Source organism: Suricata suricatta, chromosome 10 (genome assembly GCF_006229205.1).
Source record: "Suricata suricatta isolate VVHF042 chromosome 10, meerkat_22Aug2017_6uvM2_HiC, whole genome shotgun sequence".
Taxonomy (NCBI): Eukaryota; Metazoa; Chordata; class Mammalia; order Carnivora; family Herpestidae; genus Suricata; species Suricata suricatta.
This window is the reverse complement of record NC_043709.1, coordinates 9,108,774-9,127,792: the sequence shown is the minus strand read 5'-3', so window position 1 is coordinate 9,127,792 and position 19,019 is coordinate 9,108,774. Positions and strand designations below refer to the sequence as shown.

Here is a 19,019-nt window from a genome sequence, read left to right as displayed (position 1 = left end):
TCAGGGTAGAAGTGAACTTTAATATTCTTTGCCCCATGGACTGGGAGTGGCTAAATGTGTTACAGTATTATTTGTTTGTTTGTTTGTTTGTTTTGTTGTTTCTGTTTTAGATGAAACCCTGTAACATGCACAGGCTTCAGCCAAACGTTCTCCCAATTCTTGGACAAGGATTCCTCCAGGTGTGTTAGAAGGTGAGGCGTTAAGGAAGTTGACTTCCTTTTTCCGAGTTGGTTTTGACTCCTTGCGTGTCCTCCTGTGGATGAATCATAAAGACACAAACAGATAAAAAACATGATGTGCTAAAGAGAATGTAGAACTAAATTCCCAGGATTATTATATCAACAGCCTAGAGTGAAACTACCTAGAATGAAACTGGTCAGAAGGCTGGAAAATGAAGGGGAAATTGATAGACTATGAAGTTTCTGAATGTCCTCTGGGGAGATTTATATAACCAAGGAGGAATCTGGAGATAGATTGTGATAAGTACACAATGAAAACAAACAAACAAACAAGAAAACAAGCAGATTAAAGAGAGAGACTTAGCTCCAGGGATAGCAACAAGTTTTACAAGACAACAAAAAATACCACAGTACCCTCTGTGGCTTAGGCTCACGGCACTTGTGTTGATGGCGTAATTCTGATTAGTGATCCAAACCAAATCACAACAGAAACGCACTGGGAGAATGAGAGACAGGAAGTGTGCGCATATGAGAGAGAGCCCAGGCCTTACCTTTCCTGGTAGGAACCCAACAGATAATGTCTAACTCTGAAAATCAAGGAGCCAGAGCACCACGGTATTTAGACATTAGAAGGATAACAAGTACCAAAACAATCAGTTAAGAAAGTGGAAAATGTGTTGCTGGAATGGAAAGGGGGTCCGGAGGAATGCGATTTTTTGTAACAAGCTTTACAGAACTATTCTGTAGTTAATTAGCACTTACAGTATGCTTTCCATTGTTAGTTAATTTAATAGGCACTTATATGTTACCTTGCATGAGGCACTGTTCTCAGTGCTTTATAAATGTTAACCAATTGGATCCTCATAACCACATTTTTTTTAAGTTTATGTATTTATTTTGAGAGAGAAAGACAGCACGAGTGGGGGAGAGGCAGAGAGAGAGGGAAACAGAGAATCCCAAACAGATTCCACACTGTTGGCGCAGGCTGACTTGGGGCTGAAACTCGTGAAGCCAGGAGATCATGACTAAACCAAAACTAAGAGTCGGACACTTAACCGACTGAGCCACCCAGGCACCCCGAATCCTCATAACAACCTTATGCTACACATACTGTTATCATCTCCATTTTACAAGCGAAGAAACTTGACACACAAGACGTTAGAAGTTAAGTCATTGCTCAAGGTCACAGGGCTAGTAACAGGAAGGGCAGCTGGGATTAAAACCCAGATGATCTGAACCCAGAGCTGCTTCTCTATTTAGTTTTTTTAAAACAGATTTTGATAAGTTTATTATTTAGTTTTGAGAGAGGGAGCATGAGCAGGGGAAGGGCAGAGAGAGAGGGGGCACAGAGGATCTGAAGCAGGCTCTGTGCTGACAGCAGAGAGCCCGATGCGGGGCTTGAACTCACAAACTGTGAGATCGTGACCTGAGCTGACGTTGGAAGCTTAACCAACTGAGCCACCCAAACGCCCCTTCTTTATTTAATTTTTAAAGGACAAATATGGATTATTTTAATTCAAATAAAAACAAAATTAAATCAGTGAGCTCTTTTAAGAGGGCTTATTTCTAACTTTATGGGTATAGAGAGGCCAAGTCCTAAAATAAAATCAATTTTTTGTATAAGCAATTAACTGAGGCTGAATGCTAAACACACATTGGCTAATCATTGATTCCTTCACCAAAAATTCACTAAATACTTAAATATGTGCCAGTCACAGAAGCAGCTACAAAAGATTCCATGCTGAATGAGACAAGGTCCTTGAACTTGAGGGACTTATAGTGCCGAGAGAGAGACAGATAATTCCATCACTAGAGTAGGTCATACTCAATGGAGCAAGCTTGGAAAAGCGTGGAACACAAAATAGGCAGTCACTAGTGCAGTCTGGGGAAGGAAGGAAGGAAGGAGGGAAGGAAGGAAGGGGGTGCCCAGGTGGCTCAGTCGGTTGAGTATCCGGCTTCAGCTCAGGTCATGATCTCACTGTTCATGGGTTTGAGCCCTGCGTTGGGCTCTGTGCTGACAGCTCAGAGCCTGGAGCCTGCTTCAGATTCCGTCTCCCTCTCTCTGACCCTCCCCTGCTCACACTGCCTCTCTCTCTCTCTCTCTCTCTCTCTCTCAAAAATAAATAAAACATTTAAAAAGAAAGAAAGGGAAACAGCACAAACCTTGAAATAAATGCCATCTCCTCGTAGCTTCCTATGGATTTCTTGCCGGAGGACTCTGCAATGACGGTTGAAGGTTGAATCAACAAGCGGTTTGTCTTCTTTTTATCTAATGCTCTTTGATCCATAGTCGTCACCTCTCTGTGGGGAAATCACAAAGGCATGTATGAAGAAACCCTAAAGAGTCCACATGATCTTTTCACTCCTGTTTTCATATGTAAAGAGAGACGAATATTTGCAAATGTATTTGTTCAAGAGCAGCTGACTGAAGCCGAGAGCTGATTCCATACTAACAACTCGGTCATGAGCCCCTGCTGGGTGCTAGGGGTCATATCAGCCCGTGGGGACCCAGAGAAGAATGAGATGTGGTCCCTAAATTCAGGGGACGCATACTCAAATTAGGAGGACAGGTGAAGAAACCAATGATCTGAAAGAAAGCTGAATTTTGAGGGCAAGCCGAATTCAAGTTGGGGCTCTCCCACTTGCTGTGTGATTTTGGGCAAATTACTTAACCTCCCCAAGGCCAGGGGACCCATCTCGACATGGTGATAACAGAACGCAGGGTTGTGGTGAGGACTGATTGAGAGTCCGTGAAGCATCCGACTCTAGATTTCGGCTCAGGTCCGAATCTCACGGTTTGTGGGATGGAGCCTTGTGTCGGGCTCTGAAGTGACAGCGAGGAGCCTGCTTGGGATTCTCTCTCTCCCTCTCTGCCCCACCTCCCCACTCTCTCTCTTTCTCTCTCAAAATAAATAAACTTAAAAAAAAAACAGTGATAGTCCCGGGGGTAGGCCCCCAATTAAAAACTGTCACATGTGACAATAGACAGGTGCTCAGACAACGCCCCTTCCCTAAAGCCCGGAAGTACCTGAGGACGTTTTCTTGCAGTCCCTTCAGGTGCTCATCAAAGTAATTCCATTCATTCCGGTGGAGCCTGCTCAGCATGCGGAAGTTTTCCTTCCTCTTCTTCATGTTCATCAGGGTCAGCTCGATGACCTCAGCGTATGTCAGGATGGACTCAGTGGTTTCCGCCGTCAAGTAAAACCCCACACTATTGGTTGGTATTGACTCTGAACCTTCTCATGCATGGGGAGGTGTGGAGGGGGTGAGACGGCAGCGTGGGGAAAATGGCTTGTTTCTGGACCCGATCGTTAGAATCTGAGCGGGAAATGACACCTGCTCTTTGACCATGGTCTACTGTGGAAGGCGAGGGGCTATCCTCCCCGGTGGCCAGGCCATTCCCCATCTCCTAATAAAGCCCTTCTTGCCTCCTGCTGATGGAAAGGCTAGGAGTTGCTTTTTTTTTTTCTTTCTTCAGACTGCCATCTCTAATTCTCACTCTGGGGGCGCCTGGGTGGCTCAGCCGGTTATGCGGCCAACTTCGGCTCAGGTCATGATCTCACGGTTCACGAGGTCGAGCCCCACACCGGGCTCTGGGCTGACAGCTCGGAGTCTGGAACTTGCTTCAGATTCTGTGTTTCTGTCTCTCTCTGTCCCTCCCCTGCTCACACTCTGTCTCTCTCTCTCTCTCTCAAAAATAAATTTTAAAACATTAAAAATAAATAAATAAAAAAATTCTCACTCTGTATGGTGACAGATGGTAACGACACTTACTGTGGGAAGTACTTCGTAATGTACAGAATTGTCAAATCACATGAAACAGATACAGTATTATAAGTCAACTGCAACTCAATAAGAAAAAAATAAATACAATTTTTACTCTACTATCACAATGGTGAAGAGGAAGGGATTCCAACTTTCCTTTTGGTCCCAAGGCCTCATCCTCCACACCATGTGTGGATGCGGAAAAATCCTCTGTGCCTTCCCCACCCCACTCTGCCCCTTCTGGATCCATAAGCATCTCACAGGTTTGGGATTTCAAGTCAAAATATGTCATTCTCCATGTCTCCATGTTCTTCTCTATAAAATATAATAACTCCTACCTTGGATGATGTTAATAATAATTATGATAGTTACTATTTGTTTAGAACCAGCCCTCTACCCATAATCCTGGTCACAACACGACTGGTTTGGTATAATCATCCCTATTGTAGGAAGGAGTTGATAAAGGGTAAGCTGTGCACATGAGATCTTAAGGCAGGTGGCTTGCTGAGCTGGGACTCCGATCTGGGGCTGTGGATCCCCAGCCCAGGCTCCTTCCGCTTTATTCCTCTGTCTACAGAGCAAGGAGGTGATACATGGGAAAGCACTTTATAAATAATAAAGTGCTATGTAATGTGAGCTGTTATTGGTCTCTGCCTAGAGGCCTATAAATAATTTGGGGGATATGAGCCCTACAGGGCAAGTGCTACCTAGTCCACTCTGAAAGCTCCGATGGGATGTGATGTGTAGACAGGTAACATTCAAGCCCTTGTTACCTGCCAGGCACTATGCTAAGACTTTTTACTATTGTGCCTGTATCCTGTATAACAGCCCTAGAAGGCAAGTGTTGTTAGCCTATTTTATAGATGGAAAAAAAAATGAGGCTAAGAGAGAAGCTGAAACTAGTCTAAGGTCACTTGGTTGGTCGACAGCTGAGCTGATTTTTGAGTCCAGGTCGACTTGATTCCCTCTTCTGACCCCTTCGGGTAGACTGCTAGCTAGGACTTGGGACACCAACATGTCGCACCTATTTTCTTAAGATCTGAGCTGGTTACCAAATCTTTAAGATAAATGCCAACAGGGCCAGGGGTTTGCTGATGAGTCTGGAGAAGGGGTGTGTGTGTGAGGAGGAGGTTAGAACAAACCCATACCTGGACCCCAAATCCTGATCGGTACATACTCTGGGGCCAGTGAACGTCTGGGAACATTACTGGGCTATAGAATATGTTTGAATACCTAGTTAGCATTCACTCTGGTAGATAAGAGAAATTTTGCACACAGGGAAATTGAACTTGCCTGGGGTCCTACGCAGCTAGATCATGAGGCAGGTTTGGAATGAAAAGGACCCTTAGGCTCGTATCAATGGCTACCCTTGACGGGCACCTACTGTGCACCAGACAGTGTGCTAAGGGCTGGGTGCCTCTCCACACCTTAGCTTCTGGAAGAGACAGAGGCCTGGAGTACCGTGAGCCCTGCCCCCGGAGGAAAGGATATGGGAAGCTCTTGGTTTTCTCCCTTCTGACCATCAACACGTCTTTGCCATGCTGATGCAGACTGGCGTAGTTTTGGAGGAAGTACACAATAAGCGGGCTCTTCCCATAAATATTGAAGACGTTGAAAGTCAGCTCAGGGCTTTTGCAGGCTGGGTAAGACTGAATGGGAAAGAGAGAGGGAAAAATAAGATATTGTCATTTTTACCACCTGTATTAAGAAATGTAAAGGTACTCCTTATATTCTTTGTCCAGGAACTCCAGTTTTAGAATGCCATCCTAAAGAAATGACCCAAATTAAAGAAAAAAGATTTAGGTACTAAATCAGATATTTACAACGGCAAATGATTAGAATGCCTTGAGTGTTCAAGAAGATTTTGATTTCTCTACCGCAAGAAACAGTTATGCCACTATTAAAATGTGTATGAAGAGTCAGTACTAAGGAACTGTTTCATATCTAGTAGTAAAGAAATCAAGATGCACCGGGGCACCCAGGTGGCTCAGTCAGTAAACGTCTGACTTCAGCTCAGGTCATGATCTCACGGTTCATGAGTTCGAGCCCCGTTCCGCACTCTGCTGACAGCTCGGAGCCAGGAGCCTGCTTCAGATTCTGTGTCTCCCTCTCTCTCTGCTCCTCCCTCTCTCATGCTCTGTCTCTCTCTCAAAAAATAAACATTTAAAAAAATTTTTTTAAAATGAAAAAAAATCAAGCTTTGGGAGTGCCTAGGTAGCTCAGTCAGCTCAGCATCTGACTCTTAATTTAGGCTCAGGTCGTGGGATTGAGCCCTGTGTTGGGCTCCACACTCAGTGTGGAGAGTCTCTCTCCCTCTGCCTCTCTACTCTGCTTACGTGTTCTCTCTCTCTCTAAAATAAAATTTAAAAAAATCAAGAGGCAAAACTGGGTAGATGATATTACGCATTTTCTTTTGTTTTTAATGTTTATTTATTTTAAAGAGTGCAAGTTTTGCAGAGGGGCTGGGGGGGGAGAGAGAGGGAGACAGAGAGAGAGAGAGAGAGAGAGAGGGAGAGAGAGAGAGAGAGAGAGAGAGAGAGAGAGAGAGAGAGACAGACTATCCAGCAGGCTCTATGCTCAACACAGAGCCTGATGCAGGGCTTGATCTCATGATGGTGGGAACATGACCTGAGCTGAAATCAAGAGTCGGACACTTAACTGACTGAGCCACCCAGGTGCCCCTGTATCTTTTCTATGAAGGAAAATCAGACAAAAACAAGATAGATGGGAGACTGGAAGCATAGTTGCCAAAAGGTCAATGATTCATTTGGCAAATATTTATTGGGTCACTACCACATGTATACACTGTTTTAGGTGCTGGGGATTCAGCCGAGAAGACCAACTGTGATGGCGGGTACATTACAGTTGAGACAAAGACACTCAACAGGTTGACAAATAAAGAATAACATGACATTAGGGAATAGTAAGTGCTTCAGATAAGGATCAAGCAGGGCAGGGCGCCTGGTGGGCTCAGTCAGTGGAGCATGTGACTCTTGACCCCTGATCTTGGGGTGGTGAGTTCAAGCCCACATTTGGTGTAGAGATTACTTAAAATCTTAAAAAAAAAAAAAAGAAGAAGTGGGGCAAAGGGTGGAGGGTGGTGGGAAGGGAGACAGAGGAGGAGAGGAATCTTTTCCATGAAGTGGTCAGGGGAGGTTGTGAAAAGGTCAGGAACCACAATCTTTTGTAAGTGTGATGGAAGCCACTGGAAGGTTTGAGCTGGGGGTCCAAGGTAATCTGGTTAATTTTTCTGCAGATCCCTAGACCTGCCATGTCGAGAAATTCCTGCAGTGGGTGAGAGGGGACGTGAGGAGTGGTTACAAGGCCTCTGCTGTGGTTGGGGGTGAGGTGTCGGGGGAGGGGGGCTGGGACTGAGGAGTGGCAGGAGGGGTCAGAAGTGATGGAATTTGCAACACTCTCTGAAAGGAGAATTGGCAGGATTTGCCAGAGGGCTCGATGTGGGTATGAGAAAGAGGGAAGTCTGGGCTGATTCCAAAGGGTGTAGGTGCCAGTCACTCAGGTGGGGAGATCCGGGAAGGAACAGGCTAGAGGTGGGAAAATCAAGAGGTCTGCTTTGGATGCGCTTATATTTGAGATGCTAATAGACAACAGAGAGGAAGTATCTCAGGAAAGAGAATGGGGGAGGGGGAGTGCCGGCAAGAGTGATTCGCTTTCCTTGTAAAAATATACCTCGGCCTTCTCCCTATAATGTCAATAACGATTATGTACTACTTTTTTTTTGATATATAGTTTTTTTTAATTTTTGAGACAGAGAGAGACAGCACGAGTCGGGGAAGGGCAAAGAGAGAGGGAGACACAGAATCCCAAGCAGGCTCCGGGCTCCGAGCTGTCAGCACAGAACCTGATGCGGGGCTCAAACCCACGAACCCTGAGATCATGACCTGAGCCGAAGTCAGACGCTACCTTTATGTTTAAAGAAACAATACATTTTATTCCAAGAAGCAGTTATAATGTAACTAAAAAACTATGCTTCATGAATAAGGGCTGTGACAGCCCCTGAGCGCACAGTTCTCGAATCCTTCTCAGATTTGGATTGCTTCCTGAGATTTTCTTGTTCTGTCTGTAACACAGTCTCTGAACCTCACTTTGACATCTTGAGCCAGATCACTGTTTGTGGTGGGAGCTGTCCCGTGCGTTGTAGGAGGCTGGGCGCAGGCAGCCCTGGCTTCTAGATGCCAGCAGGAAGCCATCTCCCCCTTCCCTCCCAGGTGGGACAACCAGAAATGTCTCCCGGGAGAAGCCAAGTCTCCAGGGGCAAACTTGCCTCCCTCCGCCCCCCATGGAGAATCACTATTCAACAGTAAGATCCCACTGGGATCACAGAAACTTGGGGCTAGTAAGGAAGCTGCAGATCCCTTGGCCCAAAGATTCTGAAACCCGACTGCCTAATACTGGGCCAGTCTGTGCTCACTGGCCTCCAGTGAAATGAGGGCAAGAAGGAAAAAAAATATTGTGGCAAATCTGACATGAAGTGAGTGTATTCACTTTACGGACGTTCTTTTATTCTGGGATTGCCTTTTCCGCTGTTTTGTATTAATAACCTTCCTTCTCTGAAATGATGGTGACGGCACATAAGTGGTCATTTTGCTTTAGTGAACTTATTTGGTTAAAAATAAATTGTTTTTCACAGTCTAGAAAATTCCAAAGTGGACCCAGGGTCCACTAATCTAGTTCCACATTTATCCTAGACTTGTTCTTGTGGCTGCCCAGAATCTCCCCTCCTTTCTGATAGCTCCGCGTGTTCTTGTGCTGAGCAAGGTCACCCGCCCTCCACTGCATTCAGGCTCGAGGGGACATTGAGTCAAACGTCTTGCTTCCCCCAGGGTGCCTGGGTGGCTCAGGTCATGATCTCACGGTTCGTGGGTTTGAGCCCCGCATCGGGCTCTGTGCTGACAGCTCAGAGCCTGGAGCCTGCTTCGGATTCTGTGTCTCCCTCTCTCTCTAAACCTCCCCTGTTCATGCTGTCTCTCTCTGCCTCTCAAAAATAAATAAAAAACATATAAAAAAAGAAACCATAAAACAGAAGACCAATAAAGATGGCTCCTAGAAATGACAGTTTTCTCCCCCAAAATTACATTTTCTCGGGGTGCCTGGGTAGCTCAGTCGGTTGAGCGTCTGACTTCAGCTCAGGTCATGATCTCACAGTTCGTGGGTTCAAGCCCCACGTCGGGATCTGTACTGACAGCTCAGAGCCTGGAGCCTGCTTCCGATTCTGTGTGTCCCTCTCTCTGCCCCTCCCCTGCTCATGATCTGTCTCTGTCTCTCAAAAATAAATAAGTGTTAAAAATTTTTTTCAATTATATTTTCTCACACAAAATACCATACATAATTAAAGTAAAAAGATCAAATAGTAAACATTGTTACCAAACATATGATGAAGAATTGAACTTATAAGCAAAAGACTAAGAACCTCAGAAGTAGAAATATTTCTACTAAGAATAGAAAAAACAAAACAGGGGCACCTGAGTGGCTCTGTCAGTTAAGCATACAACATCGGCTCAGGTCACGGTATCACGGTTCGCGGGTTTGAGCCCTGCATCAGGCTCTGTGCTGACAGCTCAGAGTTGGAGCCTACTTCTGATTCTGTGTCTCCCTCTCTCTCTGCCTCTCCCCTGCTTGTGCTCTGTCTCTCTCTCTCTCAAAAATTAAATGAACACTTACAAAAAATTAAAAGAAAAAACAAAAACAAAGGACTTAGGCTTTCACAGAAATAGAAGTTCCAAAGGGATTATAAATATCAAACAATAGACCTAATTTCACTCATAACAAAAGCATCAATATTGAAACGATGAGTGAAGTGCCATTTCCGCCTTAGAACGGTAACAAAAAATCTGATAACGCACAACATCGGCAAAGGTACAGGGAAGGTCTCTTGTGTGCTGATGGTGGGAAGGCAAATTGGCACAACTTCATCAGAGAGCAATTTCAGATGTACAAACTCTGATTTAGCAATTCCCTTCTGGGAATTCTTCCTGCACGTGTACTTGTACGTGAGGAAACACACAAACACTCAGACGAACAAGGGAACAGTATTTATAACAGCAAAGACCAGAAGCGCTGACATGTTATCAACAAGAAAATGGTTACTGAATTACGGACTGCAGAGTGTGACAGATCGCCCCGAGCTCTCATATGCAACATCAGACACGATATACTGGAGTCAGAATAGAGTTATTTAGAACAGAGGATCTGGAGTCAGATTTGCTGGCGTTAAAATCCTGGCTCCGCTGTTAACAACTCAACAAGAAAAAGAAAAACAACTCAGTCTAAAAATGGGCAACAGATTTGAATAAACATTTTTCCAAGGGCCGCATACAACTGCCGATAAACCCGTGAAAAGATGCTCGATATCATTAGTCATTAGGGAAATGGAAGTCAAAACCACAATGGGATACCTGTACGGAAAGAACGGAAAACAAGTGTTGGCAAGGACAACGGAGAAATGGGAGCCCTCACATGTTGTTGGCGAGAAGGTAAAGGGGACAGTGGCTGTGGGAAAGTCTGGCAGTTCCTCAAGAAGTTAGACGTAGTGCGGGGTGCCTGGCTGGCTCGGCTGGTTAGCTGTGCCCCTGCAGCTCCGGTCACGATCTCATGGATCCTGAGTTCGAGCCCCGCGTCGGGCTCTGTGCGGACAGCTCAGAGCCGGGAGCCTGCTTCCGATTCTGTGTCTCCCTCTCTCTCCGCCCCTCTCCCACTCACACACACTCTCTCTCTCAAAAATGAATAAACATTAAAAAATGTTTTTAAAGAAGTTAGACACAGACTTACCACATGACCCAACAATGCCACTCCTGGGTATACACTCGAGCAAACAGAAAAAATATGTACGCACAAACCTTGTCCATGAATGCTCATGAAGCAGTCTTAGTCACAGCACCAAATGATGGAAACAACCCACATGTCCATCAACCAGTAGATGGATAAACACAGTCTGGTTTATTCATACATGGAATATTATTCAGCCATAAAAAGAAATGAAGTGCTGATACACGGTACCACATGGGTAAAGTTTGGAAACATTACGCTAAGTGACACAAATCAGTGAGAGAAGGCCACTGATTGTAAGATTCCATTTATATGCAATGTGCATGCAGAACAGACAAATCTGTATAGACAGAAAAGTAGATTGGCAGCTGAGGAGGCTGAGGGGAGAGGGGCCGGGGTGGGGTGGCTGATAATGACTATGCAGCTTCTTTTTGGGGCGATAAAAATGTCCTGGAATCAGATAGTGGGGATGATCACACAACTAAACTAAAGCTCACTAAATTGTACATTAAAGTGCTGAATTGTATGGTATGTAAATTATATCTTCTGAAAAATTGTGGCTCTATTGCCTCCTAGCCGTTTGGCTTTAAGCAAAATACCTGATATTTCTGAGCCTTGATTTCCTCATCTATAAAATGGGGATAAGAAATAAAAACTACTTTTCATAGGGTTGTGTGAAGATTAAATGAGTCAATACACACATGTGTTTAGAATGATGTTTGGTATACAGTAAGCACTCGATAAATGTTAGCCATTGTGTGTTAGGTTGAAAAAGCAAAGTACAAAATAGTGTATATTCTATCGCAGTTCGTATGTGCAATAAAAAGGTTTACCTTCCTTGACATCCATCAGATATTTCTGGAAGGATATATGGGAATATAGTGTTTGCCTCTAGGTCAGGGGCTTAGGGACTGGCGTGAAAGAGAAATTTACTTTTTATTACATATCCTTCAATGCTGCAAAGCACAGACAGCAGGTTACATCCAAGCTATGCCTCTTCCAGTGGTAGGATCACGTGTTCGCTCCTTGGTTAGGGGTGCCCAGCGGGCCCCCCAGAATTGCTTACTGAGCGGGCTCTCCTCTGGCAGAGCTCTGTCTCTGCCAGGCCATTGGCTGCCTTCCATTCCTGTTAAAATCTACCACCATCCACTCTGCTTGGCCTCCCCTCCCCTACCAAGCTGGGGGTCACAGAGTAGGACCCAACTGCTCATCACACCCCCCAACGCCCCCATCCCAGTCCTGTCAGCAATAAAGTAAGGGACTTCAGCGTCCCCATTTGATGGAAGGAGGTTGGAAAAGTTAAGTAACCTGCACAAGTCACATGGCTGAAAAGACGTAGCACCAAGATCTGAACCCAGGTCTGTCCATCTTTTCCATCACGCCCTGTGACTTCTCGGGACGTCACTACTAAATGCTGAGGGGCAACAGGCAGTGGTAAAGTATGGAGAAATGAAGAAGGTTCAAGAACTCTGAAGAGGCCGTTGATGTAAGCTGCCGTCCACAGAGGTTTGTGGGGAAGAGTTAGGGAAGGGAGGAGAGGAGGCGAGGACACACATTCGTGCAGGGACTGTCGAGTTCGGGGGACTTTGCTGGTGGCAAAGCTCAGTGACTAACAGCTCAGGCTCAGAGTCAGACAGACCTCCATGCAACTCTTGGCTCTAACGCTTACCTGCTTTGTGAATTTAGACAACGTTCTGCGCATCACTTTCCTCACTAATAAACTAAAGAAGAGCAGGAGTAATTCTCTCAGAAGACCGTGACAGTAAAATAAAATAAAATACACTGCTTATATAGGTTTCATGTCTGACATGTAGTAAATGTTAAGTATCACTACCTCAGGTAAACCTGGTAAGAACACCATGACCTAGGAATTGCTGTTCCATTTTCTAGAGTTGGACGGTGAGGCTCAGTGCTCTCTTTCCATTACACAAGGCTCCTGAATTTCAAGCCCCTGGAGAAATCCGGATAAAATGCTCAGTCAACTGATCCCTACCTCCACCAGGACTTACCTATAGGAGATTTCCTGACTGTATCACCCGAGTCTATAAGAAATACCCCCCTTCTTATCCTGATATCATCCAATACTGGCTTTTCTCACCAGATCTCCTAGCCCCTCTTAAATCATCCCTATGATTAAATTTCCAACTGTGCGCTCACCTTCTTGGGAAGCATATCCTCATATTCTCTGGCTTCCGATATCTTCTTGACTTGTTTTGCAGCTTTCCTCAGGACCAGAGTCTGACAGTGATGCTCTGTAAATACAATATTAGCAAAAATGAACAAACAAAAGGATCATTGGAGCTGGTCAGTTGTGATAAGAAAGCATGTATGGCAGACCTCAGCTTCCTATTAGTGTGAATACACCCACATGTGCTCAGGTCATTGGGAGACGCAAGAGGAAGTAGATCAGGTAAATTCATATGATCTCACTTGCATTTTAACCAGATATATACCTGCGGCCACACACTTGCCCCTCTACTTATCTGTCGGTCCATCCACCCATCCATCCATCCATCCATCCATCCATCCATCCATCCATCCATCCAACAAACATCTACTGAGCATTTACTACGTGTTAGGTCCACCCACAGTGCTGGAAGTAGACTATCTTTTCAAGAAACTCATGGTTAGTGAGAAAAAAAAAAAAGACATGCAAATAACAAGTGTAACACCAACTCATGCCATGCATATGGTTCTCTACAAGGTACACCATGGCCACAAAATAAGGAAGGAAAGGCCTGGTGGCTTTAAGAATGCTAAGCAGAGGGGTGCCTAGGTGGCTCAGTCAGTAGAGCCTGGAACTCTTGATCTTGGAGTTGTGAATTCAAGCCCCTCATTGGGTATAGAGCTTACTTTAAATAAATAAATAAATAAATAAATAAAATGCTAAGCAGAATCAGGGAGGGTGTTGAGAATAAAAGACCCAACTCTTGCACAAAAGTATAGCTTTTCTGTGGGAGAAGGTTAACACAGACTATCTTAAAACATGGGCAGAGAGAAACAACAGACCATCTATAAAGGGGTAAGGGAATGACTACAGAGTTCTCGACAGTAACAACAGAAGGCAGAAGACAATGGAATCCACTCGTCAAAGCATTTAGGTAGGCTTGTGTACCCATCAGAACTCTCTTTAAGAACAAAGGTGAAATAGGGGTGCCTGCATAGCTCAGTCAGTTAAGCGACTGACTCGGTTTTGGCTCAGGTCACGATCTCACGGGTTTGGGAGTCCCGATGTCGGGCTCTGCAACGGCGTGGAGCCTGCCCGGGATGCTCTCTCCATCTCCCTCTCTCTGCCTTCCCACGCATATGCTCTCTCTCTCTCAAAATAAATTAAAAAACTAAAAAAAAAAAAAAAAATAGAACAGAGATGAAAGATATTCATAGAAAAATTAAAACTAAGGGAACTTACCAAGATGTGTGTGATAAAGGAACTGCTAAAAATTCTTTTTCTCATTCTCTCTCTCTAAATATCTATTTATCTGTCCATCTAATTTTTTTTTCCTAGGGAAAATGATCCCATAAAGATGGTCTGAACATCAGAAGCAGGCAAATAAATTGACAGTTTAAGACCAAACAAAAATGATCTGCTATAATAATATAATATGTAATTTGTGAGGTCTTAAAATAGAACAGAACTAAAAACTCTAGACAAAATAGCATTTAAGTCTGGAGAGAAGAGACTGGAGTTAAATTTGTCCAAGTCCATGCTTTGCTCAGGATAGGAAGTGGGTTAAGATATTATTTAACTTTACGTAAAACTAAGTATGCATGAGAGAATTTCAAATGCACACAATAAAGCAAGGTTTCTTAGTCTTGGTGTCACGAACATTTTAGCCAGACGAGTCTTTGCTGTGGGGGATGTCTTGTGCGTCGTAGGATGTTTAGCAGTAACCCTGACCTCTACCCACTAGATGCTAGTGGCAATCTCTCCCCAAGACATTTACAGCCCAAAATGTCTTCAGACATTACTAAACATTCCTCGGCTGGGGTGGGAAGTGGTTGTGCCTGTGATTCACTGCAATGAAGAATAATCTGCAGTGAGGAACATAGACTATAAAGCTTCGGAAAATTCTAAAATAATAATAAAATGGAGTAAGAAAAGTAAGAAAATTAAGAAAAAGAACCAAAAGGATTCTATCAGGCAGGATTCCAGTTATGGCCAAGATGGAGGGAGCTCTCCCTACCCCGTCTCCCACTAAATGCAACTTACAACCCTGGACACGAGGCAGGACCATCGGAGGACTTGGAACGCTAGATGCTGGCAGGAGACTTGGAGAAGGAAACCAGAACTCGAAATAAGAACCATATGGTGGCGAATTTTCTGGATTTATTTTTTTGTTCCTCTCATACGTCCCAGCTCAAAGGCAACATGAATCCCAGAATTCATTGCCAGCAGGCCTATTGGAAATGAATTACTGAAGGAAGGTTTTTTTTTTTTTCAGGTAGAAGGAAAATGGTATGAGAAGAAAACTTGGAACTTTAAGAATAATGGAAAAACAATAGGGGGTGCATGGCTGGCTCAGTCAGAAGAGCGTGTGACTCTTCTTGGGGTTGTGAGTTCAGGCCCCATGTTGGGTGTAGAGATTACTTAAAAATAAAATAAAATAAAAGAGAATGGAAAAACAAGAGAAATGGGGTGCCTGGGTGGCTCAGTCAGTTAAGCGTCCGGCCTCGGCTCAGGTCATGATCTCACGGTTCTTGGGTTCGAGCCCCCCGTCGGGCTCTGTGCTGACAGCTAGCTCAGAGCCTGGGGCCTGTTTCGGATTCTGTGTCTCCCTCACTCTCTGCCCTTCCCCTGTTTGTGCTGTGTCTCTCTCTGTCTCTCAAAAAAAAAAATAAATAAATAAAATAAAAATAATTAAAAAATGAAGAGATTATAAATATTTGGTTATGTACAGTAAAAATGTTAAAAATATTAAATATTAAAAATAGTAAATATATAATATAAATAGTATACATTGGTGTTATATACAGTAAATATAGACTATTTCTCCTCTTACATTCTTTTCTAAAATTTTTTATGTCTTTATTATTTCATTTTGAGAGACTGAGACAGAGAGAGAGCAAGGGAGGGGCAGAGAGAGAGGGAGTCACAGAATCCGAAGCAGACTCCAGGCTCTGAGCTGTCAGCACAGAGCCTGATGCGAGGCTCGAACCCATGGACTTTGAGATCATGACCTAGCCGAAGTCGGATGCTTAACTGACTAAGCCCCCCAGGCGCCCCTCCTCTTACATTCTTCAGAATATGAGGGATGATGGCTTTAGAGGACAGTTTGTAGTTCCTCACAATGTTATCACATGACCCCGCACTTCCACCCTATGTTTACATACACCTGAGAGAATTGAAAACATATGGCTAGACAGAATCTATGTGGGTGTCCACACCAGCGTTCTTTGTAATAGCTACAAAGTGGACAACCTGAACTGAATAAAAATTAAAAGACCATATCCAGGGGCACCCAGGTGGCTCAGTTGGTTAAGCATCTGACTTCGGCTCAGATTATGATCTCGCAGTTTGTGAGTTCGAGCCCCATGTCAGGCTCTATGCTGACAGCTCAGAGCCTGGAGCCTGCTTCAGATTCTGTGTCTCCTTCTCTCTCAGCCCCTCCCCAGCTCATCCTTTGTCTCTTTCTGTCTCTCAATAATAAATAAATGTTAAAATTTTTTTTAATTTTGAAAAAAAAAAGACTACATCCAAAACTTGTGAAATGTCTCTGAGTGCAAAGGGAAATCTATAGCATTAAATGTTCATATTAGAAAAAAAGGTTTTCATTTTCATTCAGTTCAAAATATTTAAGAAAAAAATTTTAATGTTTATGTTTGAGAGAGAGACAGAACATGAGGGGGGGAGGGGCAGAGAGAGGGAGACACAGAATCCGAAGCAGGCTCCAGGCCCTGAGCTGCCAGCACAAGAGCCTGACGTGGGGCTAATTAATTTCTTGGAATAATGAGAGCATGTGCGAAATTGTCTGCAATGACACTTGAGTCCCTGTTCTGCGTTTTCTTAGAGTCTGTGTTTGTCTATATGGCATCCAGTAATCACCGGGCAAAACTGATGGCCAGAGCTGTGTATGCCTCCCCCGTGACCCAGAGCCCAGGCTCTGAACCACCGACTTCTCTAACTCCTCCACACCCAGGCAGTATTTCCCCGTCCTAAATCACCCCAAGGCCAGGTGCCAACCAGGGACGGTGCCTCCGCCCCAAAGCCCACCAGGAACTCAAACTAGCTAATCCCACCCTGCTGACTTTCATGCCTTGTCTTTTCCAAAGAAATCCCAGTAAAGGCAGTGGCCTAAGCCTTCCCCTTGCTCCATTCTGCCTCCTAGATGACACTGGTGACGCCCCCCATGACCCTGTGTGGCTGGGCCTCTGTTTCTCAGACAACTGTGAGCAGCAGACTTGTCTTTCAATGGCATTGGCCTCTCTGTGTGGTCATTCTGTCTCATTCATAAGTTAACTCCTGGACACAAATCAATTCTTACCTCAATGAAAGCTGAGTTTTGGGGGGGGGGGGGGGGGGAGCAGTAATCATGTCTTAGGTCTTTTCCTTCCATTGTGAACAACCTCTCTTCCCCACAGGGGTCAGCGCTGTGCTGACTTCATCATCATAAAAGGGGAACTTAATCAGTGTTTATTGACCTGAAAAGATAATTATGTCCTTTCCCAAGATATCCCTTGGTGTCAAGATCCAGGCTAGAACCACAGATGCAGACCAGGGTGGCACATTATGTCTGGACAAAGCCAAGGAACTAGGGCTTGTGAGATCATAACTTAGTCAAACGCCTACACCTCCCGTTTAAGGCAGCTTCCGTACCTTTCGCAGCGCTCTGTGTTTGTGAGCCAGCCATTGGCCTCTTCTTGGCCACAGGCCCTTTCTCCGTGGTGGAAGTTACACAGGAAGACTCCAGGGGAAGAAAAGAAAAAGAATAAACTTAGTAAAATTGGTTGGGAGGGGACACTAACCATGAACACGCAATGTCCCAGACATTTCTCTTTGTTCTCAGAGATGTCACACGTGGAGGGAGACCACTCAGCACGGCCTGGGCGCTGAGCCCGCTAACCAGGGCACATGGCAGAGAGGTGGCCGATGCTGCAAACACAGGTGCTGGGGGCTGAGCAGACCGTGGTGCCGGTCACGGCCCTGTCCCTCAGCAGCCGCTAGGCTTGGACAAGTCCCTGGATGTCTTGGATGCCTTGGTTTCGTCTTCGGTTCTTAGGAGGATCAAGTCAGCTAATGGGGCAGAGCGCGTGAGTGGCTGCTCATGACATTTGTTCACACAGTCACTCACTGCACCTCCCTCTGGGGACATTTGACTGGGCAACGACTACAGTGTCTATTACTGGGCAGACCCCGAATCCTAGCCCCTTGCCCAGAGGAGCTCCCAGTCTAGCAGGGGGCAGAGTAGTAAATAGAAAATTACACTAAGGGGTAGGAAGTATCACATATTTCTTAGAGAGGTAATGTAGGATTAGGTTTTTATATCAGTGACTCAAAATAACAGTGGCTCAAGCTAGGTAGAAAATTTCCCTCCCACGTAACAGTCTGAAGGCACGCAATCCGGAGTCTAAACGGTATTTCTATGGTGGTAAGTCCTTAGGGGCTCTGACTTCTGAGTTCATGCTTCCACCCTTCCTAAGAGAAGATCCTCGTTCTTAGGGCCCAAGATGGCGGCAAGGGCTCCAGCCATCATATTCACATTCCAGGCAGCAGAATGCGATCGGGACGGGGGGGAAGGAAACAGAGACAAAATTCGTTCACATGCGCTGTTTTTCAAGGACGATTCCTAGATACTGCCACGTGGCATATCCACTTATATTTCATGAACTGGGTCTTAATCACATGGCTACACGTGCATCTAGGGGAGGCTAGGAAACGCCATCTACAGCTACAAATCCAAGGTTCTCTTTCTACAGGGGAGGGGAATGACAGACAGCGGGGGGAACAACGGATAGTCTGCCACAGGCTGAACGGGCCGACTAGTCTCGGGAAGCCAGAGTGGGGATGCTCGATCCTGCCCAGGGGAGAGCTGGGAGGCTTCCAAGGAGAGAAGATGCTTTTGTTCTGTCTTTAAGGATGAGTAGGAGTTTGGCAACGTTAAACAGATGGCCCACCAAGAGGCAGACAAGCAGTCCACCAGCCTCAACAACCACCCGCTTTATATAAATACAATATTTGAGGGGGAGGAATGTGGGGAGGGCTTCCCGTGTCCCAGGCAGCCGGCTGTCCGACGGCGACCGAGTTGTATAGTGTCGGAGTGGTTGTGGGGCGTGTTAGACAGGAAGCACTCC

At 45.1% G+C, this 19,019-nt stretch overlaps 1 protein-coding gene across 3 annotated transcripts in view; it reads right to left on the bottom strand.

The window, feature by feature from the left end:
- FAM227A (family with sequence similarity 227 member A) overlaps positions 1-19,019 on the bottom strand; it is a 46,982-nt gene continuing 27,963 nt past the window's right edge. For 2 of the 3 annotated variants that reach the window (XM_029955285.1, XM_029955287.1), the window contains 6 exons: positions 17,545-17,632; positions 12,888-12,982; positions 5,436-5,593; positions 3,208-3,363; positions 2,343-2,480; positions 1-253 (listed from right to left, as the gene is read on the bottom strand). In XM_029955285.1, the coding sequence (XP_029811145.1) occupies positions 19-253; positions 2,343-2,480; positions 3,208-3,363; positions 5,436-5,593; positions 12,888-12,982; positions 17,545-17,632 (870 nt within the window). In that variant the 3' untranslated portion in view covers positions 1-18. The remainder of the gene's footprint in view (positions 254-2,342; positions 2,481-3,207; positions 3,364-5,435; positions 5,594-12,887; positions 12,983-17,544; positions 17,633-19,019) is intronic. The other variant, XM_029955286.1, reaches the window with a different exon arrangement.